General features: G+C 42.6%; 1 protein-coding gene across 3 annotated transcripts in view; it reads right to left on the bottom strand.

Annotated features, from left to right (window-relative positions):
• Nucleotides 1-10,422: 10,422 nt before the first annotated feature.
• Nucleotides 10,423-23,331, bottom strand: part of KLF3 (KLF transcription factor 3) — a 36,527-nt gene continuing 23,618 nt past the window's right edge. For all 3 annotated transcript variants that reach the window (XM_079919657.1, XM_079919658.1, XM_079919659.1), the window contains 4 exons: nt 22,471-22,960; nt 21,634-21,784; nt 16,557-16,717; nt 10,423-14,406 (listed from right to left, as the gene is read on the bottom strand). In XM_079919657.1, the coding sequence (XP_079775783.1) occupies nt 14,225-14,406; nt 16,557-16,717; nt 21,634-21,784; nt 22,471-22,960 (984 nt within the window). In that variant the 3' untranslated portion in view covers nt 10,423-14,224. The remainder of the gene's footprint in view (nt 14,407-16,556; nt 16,718-21,633; nt 21,785-22,470; nt 22,961-23,331) is intronic.

Here is a 23,331-nt window from a genome sequence, read left to right as displayed (position 1 = left end):
TCTATTCCTCAGTCATCAGTGTATCCTTGAAAGACTAGAAGATTTGATAAGGGCTTGAAGAAAGGAAAGACCCCTGTAGGGGACACACCCCTCTTGACATGGGTCTTCACTAAGTAGTGGGCTTTGGGAAATGGCTTTCAGATTCTGGAAAAGTGGTCAGAAGAAAATGTCACCCACTGAGAAATTAGGAAGAAAGTCATTGATGAGATGGGCTATCTGCAGGTGTTCCCCACCTGCAAGATGTGCTGCCCAGGAAGACTTGAAATACCAAGATCAAATCCATGCCTTTATGAAACATGGAATACTCTATGGGCACTATGAGAAATGGTGGGCATTTAAAGATGAAGCAAGCCCTGACCTCTGCCCCCCAGGTGCCTCAGAACCTGGAGCTGAATGTACACAAAGAAAGGTGTAACCTAATCAACTGAGTTAATCTGTGTTTAAAGCTTTGATGTGACAATAAAAGTATGTGGCCAGCATGGTGTCCTAGAAAGGAAGCATTCAGGCCCACTACCTTAGTGTTTATCCAGCCCCCTGGAGGGCCCAGGTTCCTATCAGGAGAGTTGTGAGCTACCTGGGCTAGAGAGACCCTTTTAGGACTTTCCATACCTGGGTAAATTTGCTGCATTAATACTTACAGAGGCTTCCTCTGTGCCCAGAGCTGTTCTAAGCACTTGACATCTGATGGTCCACTTAATCCTCACAATAAACCTATGGAGTAGATGTACTCTCCCCCCAACAACTCCAAAAGTTGATGCCTTGAGAGGTTAAGTAACTGATTGAAGGTGATTATCTCATACAGCTTGTTAGGTGGCAGAGAAGGGCCTTCTAGCACTGGGCCCCCTGCTCTTACCCACAGCACTAGCAGTTCTTCTGTAGGCACCAAAATAGCCTTCTCACGAGTGGTTTGGGTTCCCTGGTCACTTGATCCGGTGTGGGTAGCACACAAAACATGAAGGCCTCTCATTGTGATTTAATTATGTGGCATCGGATTTATACCCTAGTCTCATGTAAATATGGGCCCCATGCATTGGTTGCCCTGAGCGTGACAGCCTTAAGGTGCTCAAAGAAAATAAAATTCCTTACCAAGGACCAAACCCAAAAGCAAATGGGTCAGTGTCCCATCAGAAAACAGATGATACAAGGACACACAGCAGCAGAACCAGGGGTAGAACCCGGTTGCCTTGGCTTCAGTCATGGTTCTTTATCCTTGGAAAGGAAAAGAAAGGACTTAAAATGCACAGGAATCAAGTTCTGAGAATGTCTAGGCCAACTTAGAAATATCCTTTTAATGTGTCCCACAGTTGAGGACTTAAATAGGTACCATGGAGTTTTTTTCCTATCAACATCCTCACTCATGGGGCATGGGTTCCCTCAGGGCTGCGACTTTGAGGCCCCCATAGAGGGGATGGAAGCCCAGGTCCCAGTGAGAATGGGGGAGGTGGGGAGAGAAGGGGACCAAAGGAGAACAAGCCTTGTTTAGAATCTCCAGGTAAGTGTTGAGCAGAGAAGGTGGACTTGAGGAACCTACAGCACTTTGGAGAGATGTTGAAATGGGTTGAGTTAAACAGGAAATGCCTGACAGGCCCCCAGAGTAGTTCTTTTTTTTTTTTTTAATAAATTTATTTATTTTTTGCTGCATTGGGTCTTCATTGCTGCATGTGGGCTTTCTCTAGTTGTGGCCAGTGGGGGCTACTCTTCATTGTGGTGCGTGGGCTTCTCATTGCAGTGGCTTCTTTTGTTGTGGAGCACGGGCTCTAGGCATGCGGGCTTCAGTAGTTGTGGCACACAGGCTCAGCAGTTGTGGCTTGTGGGCTCTAGAGTGCAAGCTCAGTAGTTGTGGCGCACGGGCTTAGTTGCTCTGCGGCATGTGAGATCTTCCTGGGCCAGGGCTTTGAACCCGTTTCCCCTGCATTGGCAGGTGGATTCTTTACCACTGCACCACCAGGGAAGCTCCCCAGAGAAGTTCTTCAACTTTTCCTGTTAGAGCCTTAGGACTGTGTGTGGTTAGGGAGAGTAGGGCCTAGGGCCCTAGGGGTGTTGGTGTGGAAGTGGCCTGGGATTTTAGAAGGTTGATGGCAAGCCTCCCAACCCCTCCCATTTCCAAGCCCTCGAGGTATTAGAGCAAGATCCAGAGGATGCAGTTCTAGTTAGAAAGTAGCTTGGATTTGATCCTATTGACGAAGTCTCGTTAATAATATGGCCTCCAGGTTTTGGGAAAAGGTGCCTCTGGAATCCAGGAAATCTGAAAGAGCCAGAAAACATTCATTGCTTTAATCCAATTCAATTCAACTCGGCTCAACTCAACTGAATTCGACATATTCAACTAAACATTTACTGTGTACCAGGCGCTGTGCTGGGAGCTAGGAATACAGCAGTGAACAAGATACGCAAAACTTTCTCCTGCCTGCAAGAAGTTCATAGTCTAAAGGTAGAGACAGATACAAATACAATTAAATCCACATTTAATTACAAATTGTAGCGCACGCCACGAGACCCCTGTGACAAAGAATAAAGGTGGAGAGCTGCTTTAAGACAGGGTCCTCCTCCTCTGAGCAACTGACTCTTCCTCTGCAGCTTGTGGGATGAGGGGCCCCCGGGGAGAGTGGCTGCCGATTAGCGGTTCATCCCCCTGCAGTTCTCCATCTCCAGAATCAGCCCTGCCGAAGACTTATTGCTTCATCCAGCCCTCTGATGCTGTCGAAGGTTGTTGTTTTTTTTTTTAATTGTATCTAGATTTTCCAGTTTTTCCTGGCAGAAGCTTTGGTCTGCTGTACACTACCCTATCCTAAATGGAAGTGGAAATCACATGACTTTTACGTTCATGTCCTTTTTAACTATGCAAGTTGTACACAAATACATCTCTTTATAAAAAAATTAATTTAAAACAATGGGAGTAGATGGAGTAACTGATGGTTCTCTTGGCCCCTTTTCGTGACTTTCTGCGTGCCAATAGGTGACTGTTATGGGTGAATCTTTCTTACCCTCCCTGATGTCTCTCCTCCACGTGACCTTATGACACTCCTGCCCTCTCTCTTCCTCTCATTTTCTGCCGTGGCTAGAAGAGGGAGGTGGCTTAGCCTAGTTGGTGGATTTGGGAACACTACTGAGCGTGCTCACCTCAGGTTTTCCCCTCTCTTCCTCCTGAGAGTGAACTGTCTGCAAGAGAATTCTCCTCTGCCCTAAGTATTGCCAGGTCATCCCCACCTCTCCCCCTCTCCCAGCATGGGAAGGCCATTCCAGTCCTCTGTTACCCTGATGGCGCAGGTAAGTTAGCCCAATCTTGGGCTTAGCTCATCTGGACTGCACACCAAGCATGCTCTCTGGCTTAACCTTTATCAGTAAGAAACGGAATATTTTGAACCACATCTGACATGCCTCTGGTGAGACGTGATTCTCATCCCAACTCTCAGTTGCAAGAGAGCGCAGGAAATATGATTTTTAGTTTTCCAGGCTCTGTAGTACAGAAAGGTGTGTTAGAAAAATGTGGCATGGAATGCAGAGGGCCAGTTCCCCGTGTCCACCTTGAGTGTTGGTAGTTTGTGTGATAGCTTATCTCCCGTCTACACCCCAGGGCAGTTAGTATCTGAAGTCTTCTAATCAGAAACCCACAGTTGAAGTATGTGGCTCAGTATTAAAGTTGCATCATCTACCTCTACGCACTGGTGTGAAATGAATTTTAGCAACAGAACCTGACAGTTGTCGCCTAGTCAAATTAGTTTAGATCAGTTTGCAACAGGTTCCTAGAAATTAGATATGTACATATTAAATTTTGATAAATACTCTCAGGTTACTTTCTAAAGGATCATTATCCATTCTCCTATTAACAGTGGTGGAGAATGTCCTTGTCCCATAACCTCAGCAATTCTGAGGTCTCTTTCTTCATTTCATTTGCATGTCCTCCTTATTTATTCTGAAAGCGCAAATAGTAAACTATAATAATTATGAGCTATTGAGCGAAGTACTACGTTGCACTAAACACTTTGCAAACATGACGTCATTTAATTCTGAAACACTATCAGATAGATATGAGCTGCCTCTGTTTTACAGACCAGGCAACAGAAGCTCAGAGAGGTTTAAAAGCTTTCCAGTTGTTCAGAATAGTAAGGAACAAAGCAGGAATGTTAACGAAGGCGACCTGTTCCAAAACCTGTGCATTTAGGAGCGGCAGAAGTGTCAAAAAAAGAGCCAGATTTAATGACAAGGGTTACTATTGTTTTAAAAATAGTATTTAGTTGGTTTTTGATGATTCAAATGGTAGTTCAAGGTCATGGTTATAAACATCAAGTCTCTTACCCTCCAGTAGTACGGAAATAAGGGCTTCTTTTTTTTAGAAGGAAAATCATCCTTAGGATTTAAGGAACTTTCTTCCTATGCACCCTAGGTGGCTTGCATTGATGTGATTACTCACCTCAACTATCTGTATGGGAGCTGAGTGGAAATTTTATAACAGGGAGGAGACCAGAGATTTCTAGTTTTGAAGTGGCCAGTCCAAAATTCCAATCAATAGATTCAGCTCCTTAGTGTTTGCCCTGGTGGCAGGAACTTAGAAGCAGACGCAAGGGCTGTGTGTGTGTGTGTGTGTGTGTGTGTGTGTGTGTGTGTGTGTTGTGCCTTATAAAAGTATCTAAATGTATAGAAAACAGACTTGTGGTTGTCAAGGTGGAGGGAGGGTGGGAGAGGGATGGATTGGGAGTTTGGGATTAACAGATGCCAAGTATTATATAGAGACTGGATAAACAACAAGGTTCTACTCTATAGCACAGGGAACTATATGCAATATTGTGTAATGAACCATAATGAAAAAGAATATGAAAAAGTGTATATATGTATAACTGAATCACTTTACTGTACAGAAGAAACTAACACAACATTGTAAATCAACTATACTTCAATAAATAAATTTAAAAAAATGAATAAATAAAAAGGGTCTAAATGGGAGAGTAAAAGGAGAAGTAGGGTATGTGCATTTGTGGCAGAAGGTCAGTGACAGCAATTTGGAGAAGCTGGCCCTGGTCCCCATTTCTTGGAAAACGAGGAGACTTTAAAAGATGAAGAGCAGTTTACAGGTTGCTGGGACCAGTCCCGGAGTGATTTTTTTTTAAATTAATTAATTTATTTTGGCTGCATTGGGTCTTCGTTGCTGCACGCGGGCTTCCTCTAGTTGCGGCGAGCGGGGGCTACTCTTCGATGCGGTGCGCGGGCTTCTCATTGCGGTGGCTTCTCTTGTTGCGGAGCACGGGCTCTAGGCGCGCGGGCTTCAGTAGTTGTGGCTCACGGGCTTAGTTGCTCCGCGGCATGCGGGATCGTCCCCGACCAGGGCGGATTCTTAACCACTGCGCCACCAGGGAAGTCCCCCGGAGGGATTTTTTCATTTATTTAAGATAAGATAATGAGGGCTCAGTGGGTACTCTGTCCTCTCCCTCCTCCCATCTCCACGCCCACTTCAACCCACCCCACTTAGCTTCTAAAGACACCACTTCCCTTTCGACTCTCGGGTCAGAATCTACAGAGGTGAGGCCTTAGAGTCTCTAACCAGGTCTGCAGATGAGCTGGGTTGTCAACCAGGCTTGAAGCCCAGTAGGGTCCCAGTTGGATTTGCTGTGAAGCTGATGAAGCTTCCAGGGCCTCACTTGCACGGGCCCTTCCAAGTCCTGGGAGGGAGCCGGTGTCCTGCTCCCTGGCCATTTGTTTTTTTGATATTTGCAGAAGTACGATGTTTCGACGGCAATTGGTCAAGACTCTTGTCTGCTTCCTTTGTGACTTCTGCTAAGGTTAGTGGGACTGGAGCAGTTTGCACACTTTGTGGACCCTCTTAAAGGACTACTAACTGGGGAATGTCATTTTGTTTGGGCTTAGTAGGATGTATTCAAGTTTCATGTTACTTCTGTGCTGCGTTATTGTCAGTGTGGGAATAACATCCAGGAATATTTTTATCACCCACTGGGCTGGCTCAACCTGGTGGCAATGTGAAGCTGCAGGGCCAGGGGTTGTATAGCAATAAGAGAAGGTCCTGTGCCATCTGGCCCAGATGTGCCAGTGGAAGAGAAGCAAGGTTTGAAATGTACAGGGTCAGAAGCTAACCCAGGGGAAATGCTCCCAGACATCAGGCATGTAAAATCATAAGCATGGGACTCAGTTCTCCTCCTCAACCCCTGGTCCAAACAAAAGTTCCTTCCTGTCGGGAATTACTCAATAGTGCAATGAGTATCATTCAAAATGAAGCATATCGTGTCTTTTCTTTTTGCTGGAATCACATGAAATAGACTTTTTCAGAATTTCTGTATTTATAAGGCACAAACCTGTAGCATTCCTACGAAAGTGAGTACATCTGTGTGTGAAGCCGCATGTTTTATACATCCAATGATTAATAATAATAAAACAAATTTTAATCAGCCATACCAGGGGAAAGACTGATTTGTCTTTCTATTCTCGCTCTATAGAAAAATTATGAAATTGTTGTCATAGAAAGAGGCTAGGCAGCCAAAAAATGTAGAAAACAAGTGTTGTTGTCATGGTCAAGGGGGTTTGTGAAGAGGCAGTATGATATTGTTAGAGATTCTGTACTGTTTAACATATCTATCAGCTTTTAAAATTTACAGTTTATTGGGATTTCTTTTCTCATTTGAAGTAAACGTTCACAGTCATAACTGATTTCATATTTTGTATTTGTGTTCATAGTTTTGTATTCTTTTCTTAGAAGCCTCTCCCCTCTCAAATGGAGAAGCTTCAGATCCCACAAAACTATACCTACTCTTGAGTAAATTATACCGCATCCCTGAGACTCATTTCCCACATGGCTGCCAGCCCATCCCTCTCTTCCTCCCACCCCTTCCAATAAGGTTGTATTTCTCCCTGCCTTTTGTCATTCTCACTTGCCAAGACAATCTCTTAAAACAAACCATTTGCAATTCTAGTATTTATTATCTATTTAGTTGCCAATGTAAAAATTCAATATCATGTTTCATCCATGTTATATCTAACTCTGAGATTTTTTGTTTTATTTTTTCGGTTTTTTTTTCTGTCTTTCATTTCAGCAGTTTGATTATGAAGTGTCTGGGTGGGGATTTCTGTGGGTTTATTGTTTGGGGGATTTAATCAGCTACTTGAATCTGGAGGGTTTTTTTGTTGTTGTCTTTTTGTCTTTCAACAAATTGGGGGAGTTTTTACATTATTTCGTTAACTATTTCTTCAGCTCTATACTTTCTTCTCTTTTGGGACTCCAATGACATGAATGTTAGATCTTTTTTTATTCTCCCACAGGTCCCCAAGGCAGTGTTCATTTCTTTCAATTGATTTTCTCTATATTGTTCAGACTGGATGATTTGTATTGATCTATCTTGAAGTTTACTGACTCTTTCCTCTGTGGTCTCTGTTATTGAGCTCACCCAGTGAGTGTTTTTATTTTGGGTGTTTTATTTTTCAGTTCTAAATTTCCACTCGATTCTTTTTTTATATCTTCTATTTCTTTGCTGAAATTTTCAGTTTTCTGTTTGTTTCCAGAATGCCCATAATTGCTTTTAAGAGAATTTTTATGAAACTTCCTTTAAAATCTTTGTGAGACAATTCAACACTTCTGTCTGTTAGTACCTGTTGATTTCTTTTTTTTTTTTTTTGCGGTACACAGGCCTCTCACTGCTGTGGACTCTCCCGCTGTGGAGCACAGGCTCCGGACGCGCAGGCTCAGCGGCCATGGCTCACGGACCCAGCCGCTCCGCGGCATGTGGGATCTTCCTGGACCGGGCACGAACCCATGTGCCCTGCATCGGCAGGCGGACTCTCAACCACTGCACCACCAGGGAAGCCCGAAAAGGTTACTTTTGAGACGGGTTTTGAAAGATGAGTAGGAGTTTGTTGAGTATCTCCCTGAATATCTTGTGCAACTATCAAAGTCATAGAGTCTGGAGAGTGTTTGAAGGTTCTTAGGGAGAAAGAAAAAAAATTTTATGGTAATAGATGAGGCTTTAAAGGGAATAGGGCTGAATTTAGAAGAACCAATTCAGGTGCAATGAGGGCCATGGAAGGATTTTAAACAGCTGGACAATAACATGATCAGATCTTTGTTTTGGAAGGATGGTCTCGGTGGCTGGTGTGGAGGAGGATGATTGAAGTGAGAGAGTGAGGGGACTTCTGTGATAGTCCCAGAGGCCTGAGCTGGGGCAGCAGATGGCAATGGACAGGAGAGGACAAATTCGGGAGAAGTTCCAGAGGTGGTCCCTTTGATATGAAAGGGTCAGAAAGATCTTAGTGCCCAAGTTAAGACTAGAACTCAGATCCACCTATTCTTTCAACCACTATCTAATGATGTATTCACTGTGTGTGTGGTGCTGAGGACACAGATGTGAAGAAGTCCCATCCCAGACCGTGGGGTTCCTCATTCTGGTGGGGAAGAGATTCTTGGACAAATAATTAGAGTGTAATGAGTGATCTCAAGGAGGCAGGGTCAGGTGTGTAGAGCAAAAATTAGGGGCTGAGGATGCTGGTTTGAATGTGTGGTGGGATTTCAGTTTCGTTGGGGGATTGCATGAGTGTAGCTGTGAAGCTGTGCAACTTACAGGGAAGCAGCTGGTCTTTGTAGCAGGAGATGAAATCTAGAGCAGATCTGTAAGCCTTGAAGGTCCTCAAAACCCTCGTCTGCCACACAGAATTCTTTAGAAGCCAATTCCTTGGACTGTTGGAATTCCTGAGTGTGATGGTTAATTTAATGTCAACTTCACTGGGCTGTAGAGTGCCTAGATTAAACAGTACTTGGGCGTGTGTCTGTGAGGGTGTTTCTGGATGAGATTAGCATTTGAATCTGTGCACTCGGTAGGTTGTCTCCCCAGTGTGGGTGGGCATCATTCAACTCACTGAGGGCCTGCATCAAACAAAGAGGTGTAGGAAGGAGGAATTTGCCTCTTTTGCTTCCTGTCTTCATGAGCTGGAACATTGGTCTTCTCTTGCCCTTGGACTGGGCTTTATACCATTGGCTCCCCTGGTTATCAGGCTTTTGGACTAGAATTACATCATTGGTTTTCCTGGGTCTCCTAGCTTGTAAATAGCAGATCATGGGACTTCTCAGCCTCCCTAATAATGTGAGCTGATTCCACATTAAAAATCTCTTTAGGGCTTCCCTGGTGGCACAGTGGTTGAGAGTCTGCCTGCCGATGCAGGGGACACGGGTTCGTGCCCCGGTCTGGGAGGATCCCACATGCCGCGGAGCGGCTGGGCCCGTGAGCACATGGCCGCTAAGCCTGCGTGTCCGGAGCCTGTGCTCTGCAACGGGAGAGGCCACAACAGTGAGAGGCCCGCATACAGTAAAACACACACAAAAAAATTGGCCAATGATTATATATTTTTTGTGTGTGCTGAACATCTTAATTTGTTCAACCATTCCTCAAAGAATTTAGTTTCTCATAAAATCTACATTTGTCACCATTCTGATCACTCACTCAGGCAGAATCCAGTTGTAAGAAAGTATTTCCTTAGAAGGCTGGGTCTCATTTTGAAATCAGCAAGTATCATCCCACCCATATATGAAATATAGTGGGAGAATTACAGCCAATTATTTGGACTAATCCAAGGTGATATTCCATTAGGATGTCATAGTCACATATAATAAATACCTTTTGAGCTTGCAGTCAACTATCACAGTATAAAAGCAGAGAAGTTCCCTGGAGAAGGCTGATGGAGAGCGCGCAGAAGGCTGAAAGCCTCCAGCCCGTCCTCCTTCCGCTCTCCAACCTGCGAAGTTGAGTCACGTGACAAGCGCCAGTCAGACATTATTTCATGTTATGCTAAGATGAAGTCTGGCTGGAGGAAGCTGCTGAGAGACCTAAAAAGCCAGTATCTTAGCTTCAATTACATTTAGGTGGAGCAAGAGAGTAGACATTTTGTCTTAAACAAGAACTCTAAATGCCGACCAGAAACTACTTGTTCCTGTGATGCTAAGGACACAGCAATGTCCATGGACATGGCTTCCTGAAGGCTTGAAAAATCGTGTTTTTATTTACCAGAATTATTTACCTTAATTCCTGATTCCCCACTGCCCAAGCTACGAATCCTGATCTTTATTTAAAAACTTAAAGTACTACACATAAGAAACTGAAAATTGTTTTTGGAAGCAGATAGGGTCATAAACAATAAAATATTGCAAGAATGCACTAGGTGAATTTGTAGGTTTATGCTGGGTTGTCTACAAGTTTATGGTTTGTACTTAGAAAACTTCTTATCAGAAAACCAGGGACATAGCTTTAGGGCTGAGTTAACTCATATAGTGCATTTTCCAGTTAGATCTGTTTTTCTTTCCTTCCATTAATGATTGCCTATCAAAGGGTGATTTACTTTGCAATTTCTAAGTAAGGGCCTCTTACATGTTACTTTGCTAAGGTTTGTTCCTAGTGATCACTGCATACATAGTAATCACATGAGCGCATGTAATATTCTGATGGTTTTATTAACAAGTATATAATACATATATTGCATACTGTATATAGTATATGAGGACTGTACAGTACAAATTTATGTTCACAGTTTGACATGACAAAATGTCATTACTGAATTCCCATTGGACTACTGAGTAGAAACAGAGAAAGAACATTAAACATTCACATCTTTAGTAAGAAAGATTACCAAAATGTTTCAGTATTTGCAAGTATACTAATGCATGCTAAAAACCTTTACCCATTCAGTCTTATTAGCTTATAAAATATATTACACTTTATTAAAAATTTCTGCATAGTTTATACAAGTATTAAAGTACTGTAAATGTAATAATCCTGCTATACTTGCAGGTATGGTTTAAGAGATGCTAAGCAGAAAGATTATTTTGACCCTCTAACACTAAGTACATAACAGCAAAAAAAAAAAAAAAGTGCTAGTATTTGTAAAACATAATATTGTTGTAGCCCTCGTTTAATTCATGTAAAATGGCTTTGTAAATGTATTATTTAAGTGAATTTGCAATCATTTAGAACTTGTTAACCTTGACCAACAAGAGAATAAAGGCCACTCTGAGCAACTTCATGTATGACAGCAATTCCTTCAAGATGACTGTATATTTTCAAACCAATCAAATTATTTTAAAACCTTAGACCTTTGAGATTGTCTTTAAAACAATCTAATCAGGAATGATGTGTAGACATACAGTATCAGCAATATAGTTTTTCAAATTCCACATTAGTGCAACACTGATAGTGCAGATGGGTGTTTAATAAAATATACACATTCATATATAGTTCCCCTGTAAATCTGTTCTAAGGCTCTTGAAACTTCTGATATTTAGCATTTCCTTAGTTGAACATAGCTATGCTAACACATTCTCAAAACCAGGCGATTTAGAATGTTAATGCCCATTTGCGATGTAGATTCACTTTAGAACTCTAAAATATGATGGTTACAGATTTAATTTTTCTGACTTCTCCCCCAAGATGACACTTGGATAATAATCAAAGAAATTCTATAATAAACAGAATTTACACAACACTAACTTCATGTTTACAAATCATTCTCATCAATTTAAAATATTGCAATTAAAATCACCATTGATAGTAACATGGCATATCATTAAAACCACACGTTCAAGGGTACCTTATCTTGTATTGGAGGTCTTCCACAATAACAGCTAAAAATTACTAAGAGACTAAATTTCTCAACTATCATAGTAAAATACAAATATATATAAAAAAGGAAAATTTGGTTAAGAGCCAATCGGTAACTAAAGTATATAGACCAGCATGGGAACAGAGACTGGCTTCCTGGGTTGCTTTTCTTTGAGTTGAAATGTATCTTTGTTAGTGAACTGTTAGTATAATCTAAGCAAGCCGAAGAGTAATGTACGTCTTCGCAGGGTATTGCTTGCTTTTCTGAAAAAAAAAATGTCAATATGCCATAGCGCACACATCAAATTTCATGAGAACCCACGAAGCTTTCTATCAGCTGGACTTAGACTCACAGCTAATTATTCCAAGATCAATCCTATCCTTTCTTGCCCCTTTTCCCACCTTCAAGATGGGTTAGAACACACACAAACTGGTTATCTCCATTAAAACAAAAATGTTCTTTGCACTCCAACTTAATTCTTCAGTGCGTTGTGGAAGAACCATTTCAAGCAATAAACATTTTGGCATGAATGGGACTAAGCATCTACAATACAGACAATACCTACTTTTCCAAGAGCCATTCTTTTTTTATCCCTCAATTCATGTCATAGTTGCAAAAAAAAAAAAAAAAAAGCCTCATAAGGATGTTTTAATAGTCTAAACAAATTTTGCAGTGCTTAAAAAAAAAAAAGGAAAACCAAGTGCCCCCGTGACAAATTACTTTGCATTTCTCAACTACATCTCCTTTCAGTTGGATCCGAGGGCTTACGAGCGGGATCTCTTAGGTGTGCAGTCCCTACAACTAACTTTTATTAACACGGCGCCGTCAAAGTACGCTCCCCACACGATTCGCAGGCCTCCAGAATCACTCACGCACTGTCTTAAAAAAAAAACAACTGAACAGTGTATTCCTCCCAGTTAAGGTCGTGTTGGATCCTGAGTTGTGGCTGGGATGAATCTTCAGGATTCCATTCTTCTCTCTGCTCCTCCATCCTTTATCGAGGGATGAAGGTGCATTTGCTTAAATGCACCCACACTACACCACCGTCGCCCACTTTCTTCAAATTTAGGACCAATGGCATTTCCACGCACAAATTATTTTTATTGGCATTTACACTATGGTGCTCAAAAGCCTGCTTTTGCAAAACTTCCCCTAAATGATGGTGCTATTAATCTTCAACATAAACACGAGTCATTTTCAGTTTGTTCTTCTGACAGGATACTTGATAGTGATAGGAGATTGCCGGCTCCAACAGTAAACATCTGGGAATTTGAGCTACATTTATGAATCCCTGAACTGTGGTTTTCTAGATTTTTCAGAAATCTGTCCCCCAGGAAAGGTATGTGTGCTTCACAACTATTTATATTTACAAATAGTGTCTCTCAGGTCTTAAACTGAAGGAATCTACTAAAGCGTTAGCAGATGCTTATTTACGGTGTGTGTCATGTACACAGATGACAGCCAATTTTGCACCTTACAGCTCACAGAGAAATGTCTCCATATGAAGCCTCCATGATTAATTTGATAGGGGAATACAATTACCACGCAACGTTTCCCTGTTTGCAAAAAAAAGCTGTTAAGTAGGTGGGGTAAAAGAAGGCCATTAAAGAAAACCATTCATACCCTTATCCAAAAGATTTTTTCCCATTACTGAGCAAATAGTTTTGTGGCATCCCTATCAATGCTTGGTAATCGACATTAAGGACATTGTAGAAACAGAGACAGGTGCATGGAGAACCCCATCAGTATCTGGCTTTGCAGTAGGGTTCCGCACAGCTGAATGTGCATAGAGACTGAAGCTCTGGGAATGTACTGCCCAGCGAACCAAATAATGAATTGTCTCCAAAAAGCCCTAGGTGAGCAGGAATGGCTGGCTTCCTCCTTTGCCCGCCTTGCTCTGCCCCTGCTGCATGCCCCTTTGCTCCGACTCCACGCTAGCAAGTACAGTATCCACCCCCTCAATGGACAGACATCATCCACCTAAATCAGCAGCTCTGGCTCACCTCCCTGGTGGCAAAGACCTCCTTAGTAGCTGCAGGCACAAAGGAGGGTAACGGACATACATTTAGATGAAGTGCTAAATCCAAATTGACCAGCCAGATCTGTGAAGGACAATGGAAGAGTTGACTGTACTAGTCTGAAAGCCTGTTGCATGTCTAGCTAATCTGTGAAAGGTTCCACCCTTCTTTTTGCTGTGGAGCACCAAACTCGATCACAGAGCACAGAGGTCTGGATGCCTCTGGCAAGGACTAGCAGGCTGGATACTGTATTTCTAATACATTTACTTTGACATTCTTTTGAGGATTACATGGAGAAGCAATTGGTTATGTTAGTTTACATGTTCCCTTGCTTTCATTACATTAAACGTATCTCTAAGAAGGGTTTGCTTAGCATCCCCGGAAAAAAAAAAAAAGAAAAAAAAAATTGTTCACATTCTTTAGGTCTGACCCGTGGCGAGGAGAGGGAAGATTAGAGAATATTTACTACTGACCATATGGAAGTTTGAATGATATAAATTCAGAGATTCAGACCAGCTGAATCAAAATTAAAATGTACATGTAAAAAGATGAGTTAGATAATGGGAGGGAGGACAGAGAGAGAGCTGGGAGAGTGGGAGCCACGCTGAGGCGGGAGATAGAGGCATTCAAACGAGCATGTGGCGTTTCCTATGGAGGGCAAGGTGGTCGGAGCGGGAGAAGCTGCGGTCACAGTCTGGACACTGGAAGGGTTTGATTCCAGTATGTTTTCGGAAATGTCTCGTGAGTTCATCAGACCGAGCGAATTTCCATGTGCATCCTTCCCATGTACATTTGTAGGGTTTTTCTCCTGCAGAAAGGTGGGGAAAAAAGAGCTGATTTTTTCTAAGAGCAAAATGATATTAATCATTAAAGACAGTAAATATTTCTGAGCTACAGCTCTTGACAAACATTATTTCCAAGATAGGATCATACATTTGTCCCTTGAACCACTAGGTGACAAATGAGAAACACAGATTAATTGCCTTAATATGAAACTGGCTTTCTGCCCAAAAAAGGGGGGGAGGGGGATTTTAAGAGTTCCTACAGCATATTTATGGCACTGAAATCCACTCTTAGGGGCTATCAAAGAATTTTGGTTTTGCCCTCAAAGGAGGCAATGAGCAAGTTTTTAATACCCGGTGATCCGTATTTGTTGACCTCCAAGGCGTAAACTTACTTAGGAGCTTAGCTACATGCAGCGCTATCCATTCAAAGAGAAGTCCAAACTGCAAGTTATGGGATTTGCTTATTCTTCTCAATAGTTTTCTAAAAATGTGAAGTCCCTAAGTCCCTAGCAACAAATATTCATCAGGGATTTCAACATTTTATTTTTTGTTTAGTCAAGAACAACAACGCCTAAGTATAATGCTTTAATTCAGACGTACGGAAAATATAGTAAACTCCTCCCCACTCTGTCAGAAGTCAGGTCTCTACAACCCTCTCCTGTGAGACGATAACTTACAGGTGAGAAAAAGAAGACCTTTGTGGGAAAGTCACGAGGACAGCAGTATGAAGGCCTTTACAAATAAAAAGGCAGTTCACGGTAATTTTACATGTTTAAATCAGTAATATTGGGTAATGGGCATGACAGATTCATTCCCATTTACTATCCCTTGTTTTCTAGAAACCTTAAAGGATTGTAATTCCTTGGCATTTCAATGACATATTCAGAATTTATACTCTCTGCTTTGTTGCACAGAATATACATGCTAAGAGTTCTTTTTCTTACATCTGAATCGTTACCCAAATATCCAATGTCTTTTTACTCTTAGGCTGGCCTTTGGTAACATCCACCTCTCAGGTCCCGTTCGTGCCCTGAGGAGGCTTTCATGAGTCTATCTGGCACTGCCCATTGGGTGGTCCTCTAACTGCAAGGCTGTCACCCTCAGCTCTCTCCGTGGCAACACTGTGAGGAGGCCAAGGAACACTGTATGCGGCTGGACCCCCTCGGCTTCCTTTGCCTCCTTCCCAGGATGCACGGCAAACCTTCACTTCCACTCTGCCAGACACTTTACTTCCTCTCCTCTTCCAAACCCCGGATTCTTCTCTTTGTAAATGTTCCTAACAAGAATGACTCACAAACCTCCAAATATTCTACATTCTGAGGTTAAGGAAATGTACAGAGAGGGAAATTGCTGTTACACTAGAATTTCACATCCAAGAGTATGAGGTCAGCTCAGATGAGGCTTTCCATAAACATTCATCACCAATACCAACTGCAATTCATCAGGTTTGTTTAAAACATTTTTGTACGAATTCCTTAAGATGTGTTGCTACAAAATGTTCTTGAGCACAGGGGACAATTTTATGTTTTCCTCACCTATTTAACAATTTTTATAAGACCTGTCTGTACGCTCTATATGCAATGCCTGGCAAACTGGAAATATCCTACAACAAATATGGCAGGCAATCGCCTACAAGTTCCCTCAGTTTTAGAAGACGATAATTACCCAAATATCTTCACTTTTCTTTCCTTCGATGACTGTCTTCCGTTTGAATTCCATTTCTAGAAACTGCTGCATTTACTTGTTCTGTATAAAGAACTTTTTTCTTCTTTTTTTGCCATCGTGAATTTGATAACGTACATTTACTAAGTGACAGCCTATATGAAGGCCACATCTTTGATGAAACAGGCCCATGGTTAAGGACAATTTCCCCCTCTGTTCTCAGTGGAGGTTTCATGCCCTTCTCTCTCTCTTACTACAGAGACCACAGAACTGCAAGTGGTTGCAAGGGGCCTTGAACAGATAACCCTGAATCTATTCTATTATAAAAACCAATCATTACCGAAAACTTCATTTTTCACAACTGACAAGCGACATCTGTAGCTATGGTAACTTTCAAGATGCCTGAAAAAATTTCATTACAATAATCTCTGAAAGCTAGAACGTTTGTCTTAACATTCCATGCTAGTACTTCTTAAGAAGAAAGATGAAGCGAGTCTTGTATTTCTAATACCTGTATGTGTTCTTCTGTGTGCTTTCAAGTGAGAGCTTTTAGTGTATACTTTGTTGCATCCATCATAATCACATCTGTGTATCCGCCGCTTCCTCTGGGTGTCTGGAGATTCCACAGGTAAAGGTCTCTTCCCGGGCTGCACGATGACTGAAGGGTGATTCCTAGGAAAGCCGATGCCAAATGCAAAATGGTGAGTGAAAGGCTCTTCCTTTCCCTCAGGGTACCAAAAGCATTAACAACACTGGGCAAAAACAAACAAACAAAAAACCCAACAAAATAAACAAAAAGAAATTAGCGGATCAACCCAAGAAGCACTGCTATATTCATTCAACAAACATGGAGTGAGCACCTACCATGAGCCAGGCACTGTGCTTGGCACCGGGACACAAAGATGAATAAAAACAGGGTTCCTGCCCTGGAGGAGCTCACACTCTAGGGGGAGACAGACATGTAGATAAGTAATGACAGTAAGAAGGGTTAGGGGCTACACTAGAGGGAGGTGCAAAGTGCTAGGAGAGTCTCTTTCCCTTAATAGAAATTTGCTTTCTTGTAGAATTCTGTGGTACTAGGCTGAACGCTATACTATGTTTTCTCACATTTATTATTCTTTAGGGGAAAATGTAAGAGGTCAAACTCCTAAGTCTCAGGCAACCACGCTGTCGGATGCATCTACACTTTATCCTTTACATCATTGGCATTTAGTTTGAGTCTCTTAAAGAGGCTCAACTTACATTTGATTTTTATCTCCCCCCCCCGCCCCGCCAAAAAAAAAGTTGGCACTACTGTCTTCACAAACTCAAACCTTTCCTGTCACTATTATTCCTCCTTGAGAGAGAACTTCAGGCCGTGCTAGTGGTCAGGCGAGGAAGCCCCTCACTCAGGACTCAAGACCCAGGCTCCAGGTGCAGCCCCGGCTCCCTCACTGGCTGCCCGCCATCCTCCCTACCTTCCTGGCTCCTCACCCAGACTCCCCTTCCTGCACCTGCACACCTTTCCAGGGGGGAGGGGGGTTGAAATCAAATCAGGTTACACACCATTACTATGAACTTTCTCTTTTTCAGAAAGGAAGTTGGTGGAGAGAAATGGCAGGTGGGAAGAGCTAGGAAAAATCTGTAGTTTTTTCAGGCTTCCCCCGCTGATTGATGTAATTAACAAGTTCTAATCCATCCATTTGCTCTCCTAATAACTAATTACTTGATACATTACAAGCTTATGTATCGACGGTTGGCCTCTAACTGCAATGAAAGACTTCTTTGTCTTTTAAATTTGAATCTAAAGTTCTTAAAATATTCCAAATAACATGTGAATGTTTTATACAAGAGTGTATGGGGGAAAAAAGATTGGTGAAAAGAATTGGATGAGGGTAAACAGTCTTGTGAGATAAAGAATAATAAAATTTAGACATAAAAATCAAGAGAGTCACTGAATGAAGCTTGTTTTTTATCTTGGTAAAAATGTAAATACATGTCCCTTATCAACAACTTTTTCAAGCACCCAAAGAAGTGACTAGGAAGAGAATAAAAAGGTGCATTTTATCTTGACTGACTTCACTAATTTCTCACTTATGATTAGCAAAGAAAACTGTCAGTTTTGAGTATCACTTTACCTTCCTACCCTGATGCTTAGAGGGATGATATGAAAGAATAAAGTTTAGATACATGGAAAAGGGAACATGAACTAGTGGGGGGGGGGTGGAGAACAAGAACTTCAATTATATAAATGTACAAACAAATAGCAGAGAAAATGGAGAAGTGAGAGAGTTTTTATAAAGCTCGATTATTAAGACCTTTAATAAAAAGAAAACAGTTTATCAGTTTATTTTAAACTTTCAACTTTCATGCCATTGACTGAAAATTTTCATCTTCATTAAGGGAACTTCAGGAAGTAAAATGTTGAGGGGAAAAAAAAATGAACAGTTAAATCTATCTCATGTGCCTCTGGGACCCTGGGAGAGAATCCCAGATAACTTTAGAAGTCTCTCCCAGTTATTCGATTTTATGAGTTGGGATTCTAATGGTTTCTGTGTAGTAGTTATGACTGCTGTTCCAGCTGCTCATTTTGTGAAAATGTTACCCTAAAAAGAGGTACCCTAAAAGGCTGTGCGCTCCAGCTCCGTCCCGATAGTCCCTATAACCCTCGGCAAGGTATTCGTGCTCTCCGTGCCTCAGTTTCTTCTCTGTAAAAGGGGACGATAATCATGCGATCTCAGAAAGCTGTTGTGAGTTATGCACACAAAACGCTTAAGAACAACACCTGTTCCAGATGCAAATCTGCTAAACAGTAGCTGTTACTATTTCAAGGTGCAGAAACCCATGAGCAAACTTTGCCCCTACAGTGGTTGAATTTCATGAGGAGTTTTTTTGGGATGTCCTAACACCAGATCAGGAAATCTCTACTCTAGCCAATATCTCCCTTGGAAGGCAGCATCACTCTGAGAGGGGTCAGCAGTCTCTCTCTAAAGAGCCGGATATTGGTACAGGCTGAGGTTCAGGATCTTGGGATCTCACTCACTCTTCTTGGTCTCCTCACTGCTCATTTTTTAGGAGGTTGTTTGGGATCATTATAACCAAGAAGTTAGAATGCCTAGTAAATATCAGAGACCTGGTCATTGTTTTGAGTTAAGCTGATCCCTCTTATGTTTGCTACAGTTTCCTGTTCACAACTCAATGGGGGAAATCTGATCCTCAAACTTTTTGTTCTAAATAAATTTTCACACATGTAAATAACAAAAGAAATCTGATATACTTTTGAGTGCCTTTAAAAATAATCCTAAAGCTATAACTTTATGATCAAACAAATGGATTTCAAAGCTGTATTTTAAAGTCCGCCCCTGTAAAGGAAGGGTTTCCTAAGGCAAATATTATTGGGGCTGCCTCATGGACATGGTACCAGGTGCTTGGTATTCCAGTGATTCTTTCCTGGCTAGCTGGTTTCCTATGTGGGCTGCTACTGGGCACACTCCAAGACATTACTTAATCACATCTGTGAGAGAATTACTTGAAGGGTACATGTCCCAGTTGTGGCTAATCGGTTCAATTTTCTGAGAGGCAAATGCATTCTTAGGTCAGCATTAGAATAAGCACATTACTCATTAATCATTAAAAGCCACTGAGCTTGAGATCATCAAAAGAACGTTACTTAAAATAAGCAAGAAAAGAGAAAAGCTGTTTTCTTTCCAGCAGCATTCAGAGCACAGAATATTGCTTTCAATTATTCTTCCGTACTGTGTTACACTGTAACTTATAATAACCTAGACTTTGGAATAACCCCCTTTTCAGTCAATGGATCCCTTACTATGTGGGCAGTTGGCCTTATAGCATCTTTTTCATCACCTGTGCAGGTACAAGCTATGTTGCCAGTTACCTCACCAAAGACATCTGACATCCTAAAAAAAAGGTAATTCAGCCTACAAGATGTGTCCATTTTGGTTAGTCTATTTTTCCTTTCCCTTAGTGCAGCAGCAGATGCAATCAGCTAGATAGGGCCTAAAAATAGCAGGAAGACCACTCGTCTGGAAGCAGGGGATCAGCCCAGGCCCCCTCTGCTGTTAATGGTGTGATTACAGGCAAGTTATTTATGTCTTGGCTCATCAGTTGTTTGCTCTGACTCCCACCTGCTTGTTTTGGGAGAATGAAATAACTCCTTTGAAAACACTTGGAAAAGTTCCTTTCTGGGGGTAAGGAGGCACTATGCAATTGTGAAGGGCAATAATGTACAAGACCATCAGGCAGTCTGCCTACTGATGGGGCTGCGGAAGATTCATTCTCTTCTTCATCTATCAAGGAGTAGATGACGACCCCCCGCCGCCCCACCCCCCGCAAAAAAAGCGGACGGATTTGATGCAAATGGCAATTGATATATGAGCTATTATGAAGGCACCTCCTTGGGTTGAATGTGGATACAACCAGAATACGTGTTAAGTTCCAGAAAATAGCTGTTCTAAAACCAGAGGATTCATATTCTGTTACAGAGTTCATTACGTAAGGGAGAAGAGTGCAGTAGATAAAGCAGAAAGGTGGGCAGAAATGCTGGAGAAAAGGGTATGTGGGGAGGAAGGTGACAGAAGGGACCCTGAGGAGACAGTAATTGTTGAACTTCCTTTGTACTAGGAAGCTGGCCATTAAATCCAATGTTGTAAAGACCATAACACAAGAAAAATAATTACAACCAATAATGAAAATAAAGAGGAAGCAGGGGCAACGAGATTAAGTGACTAGGCCAAGGTCATACACATGGTGGAGAGCAGAGCTGGGATCCAAGATGTTGGATCCGAAGGCCACGTTTGTACCTACTGCAGACACAGCCTCCAGTGTAATCACTGGTAGAAGTCAAGGGCATCTCTAGTGGCAAATCTCAGTAATGATGTTATTTAGACTGTGTGTGACACCGTCACACACAGCAAGTTAAACCACCGTTCAGGTGTCTGGATGTCGACCAGTAGTGTAAACTTCCTACTGGATGGCGGTTCTAAAGCAGACCGAACATTCTAGGGCAGTCACAATTAGAAAGACAGGAGGCTAAACAGTTCTTTCAACGCCGAGCTTCTCTGAGCATCATGGTCGCTTTCTGTTGCCATGGGACTGGTTTTGGAGTATCTTTCTTGGATTTGTGGTTGGCCCGGAAAATTCTGACTAAAAGCCATTCCCCACCACAGAAACACTATACTTTATGAGAACTGACAATGGGAAGGACGATATGTGATCCCATGAAGCATTTCCAGGATCCAACCTTAAGTAGAATATCTAGAACACCAAATTCAATCTATGTTGGGCTAAAGATGATGGGAGAACTATATACACATAGTCTGGAAGGATGGAAAAAAACAAGATAAAAATGATTTCTGGGGTAAAGTGGCAAAATCATGTGTGACCAAATCATTGAGAACGTGACATAACGCGTTTAACAGAGCACATAGTTTTTGGAGAGATTCTCCCATCTGGCCCAGGGGCTGCCCCGAACGACAAGGCAGTCCCGGCTGGCAATCCACACCACATCCTGAGCGGGAAGCTCCAGCTTCCATTCCAGTTCCGAGATGCACGCCGCTAGGTAAATGCCAGGCAGACCTCAATATACTTACTCTTGTAACAGTGCTTGCGGGGGGGACACTGAGTTCATTAAAGGGGGTGACATTTCTTCAGGATAATAATCTGTCCTCTGTGGTTCGATCCCAGGTTCTATTTTAATTTTTTTCTGTAATAGAGGCTTCTCATATGATTCAATTACAGGGACTACAAAATAAAAATAGAAAAGTTACTCTATGTACCATTTACCGATTTCAGCCTTTAAAAGCTTATTGCACGGCTTCTAGCTACCACACTGATGTGTATCTATTTGCCTTTGGCAAAATGACAGCAGTAATGAATCGGTGGGCGCTTCTTGCTCCTCCTAACGATTACTTTGTCAGCAAGCACCATATGGAGGAAGCTGGACTTTTAAGACATCAGCCCCAAAGGATTTCTTCCTTATGACGTTTGGTTATCTCCTTGTTACCCCAGCCTTCTGCCTCTGACCAGTCAGTAAACAAGGTGGCTTTTAATAGCCATTAGTTATCACATGGTCTAAAGGTATTTCTTAAATGCCTTTTTGCACCTAAAACCATGTTGGTATTCAATAAAGCAAAATATAAAGTCAAGATTCTTATTATCCCCAAGTTGACAAGTATATAGTGAAACTAATCATTTCATGGCATTTAACAGACAGCCTGATTCTTGGGAGATGTTCCAGTGTCAACACTTAAAAAAAAAAAAAAAAAGCAAATGCCTTAGGCAGACTCTAACTCGAATATTTCCTTTTCAGAGTGCAACACCTCTTGGCCCCTTGCCTCCTTTGCTCCCTCACCCAGACTATCTGGTGAAGACCCGGTAAGTCCGGACTAAGCAGGGGGGCGGCAGTGTGGGCGAGTGGCAGAATTTACCTTGCATGCTACTACTGGAATTTTCCATCTCGTCCGACAGGGAGACCATGAGCGGCTGCTGGAGGTGGCTGGTGTACATGAAGGGGACGGGCTGCACGACAACAGGCTGGATGACGGGCAGGATGCCGGGACTCCGGATGCCGTGGCGGGAGAGGGCCGCAGCCATCACAGGCGGCATGGACAGCGGCACGCTGAAGGGCTGCACGCCGGGCGGCGGCGGCGGCGAGTACTTCTTCCCCGGTGGGCTGGACGAGGGCAGGCTCAGCCCTGGCGAGGCTCTCCGGTGCAAGGACTGGAACTTCAGGGAGGAGGGGGAGTTTCCGGCAGAGGGCGGCGAGCTCCGCTTGTTCACGGTGAGGTCCACCGGCTCCATCTGCATCCCATGCGACAGGCCTTCTGGGGTCTGGAAGAACTTATCAGATAACGGTGTGGAGTAGATGACGCCATACTTGTTGGGCTTCATCGACTCCATGTAATTAGACGGGTATGACTATTGGAAAAGAAAGACAGAAACGTGTCAATAGCCAAGTAAGTGTGTTTGCTTGAAACACGAATTAAGATGAAAAAATACAACAAGCACCTTCAATCACATGGACTTTAATAAGTGGTTTGCGTTTAGATACATGCTTGACCCTAAAACAATGCTATGAGAGAAAGCTGGTCTAATAAACGTAAGTACGAAAGTTAATGTGGTGGGCTTCCCTGGTGTCTCAGTGGTTGAGAGTCCGCCTGCCGATACAGGGGACACGGGTTCGTGCCCGGGTCCGGGAAGATCCCACATGCCGCGGAGCGGCTGCGCCCGTGAGCCATGGCCGCTGAGCCTGCGCGTCCGGAGCCTGTGCTCCGCAACGGGAGAGGGCA

This window comes from Stenella coeruleoalba (assembly GCF_951394435.1).
Source record: "Stenella coeruleoalba genome assembly, chromosome: 4".
In the NCBI taxonomy this organism is placed as follows: Eukaryota; Metazoa; Chordata; class Mammalia; order Artiodactyla; family Delphinidae; genus Stenella; species Stenella coeruleoalba.
Note: the sequence above shows the minus strand (reverse complement) of the source record. Positions and strands in the feature narration are given on the sequence as shown.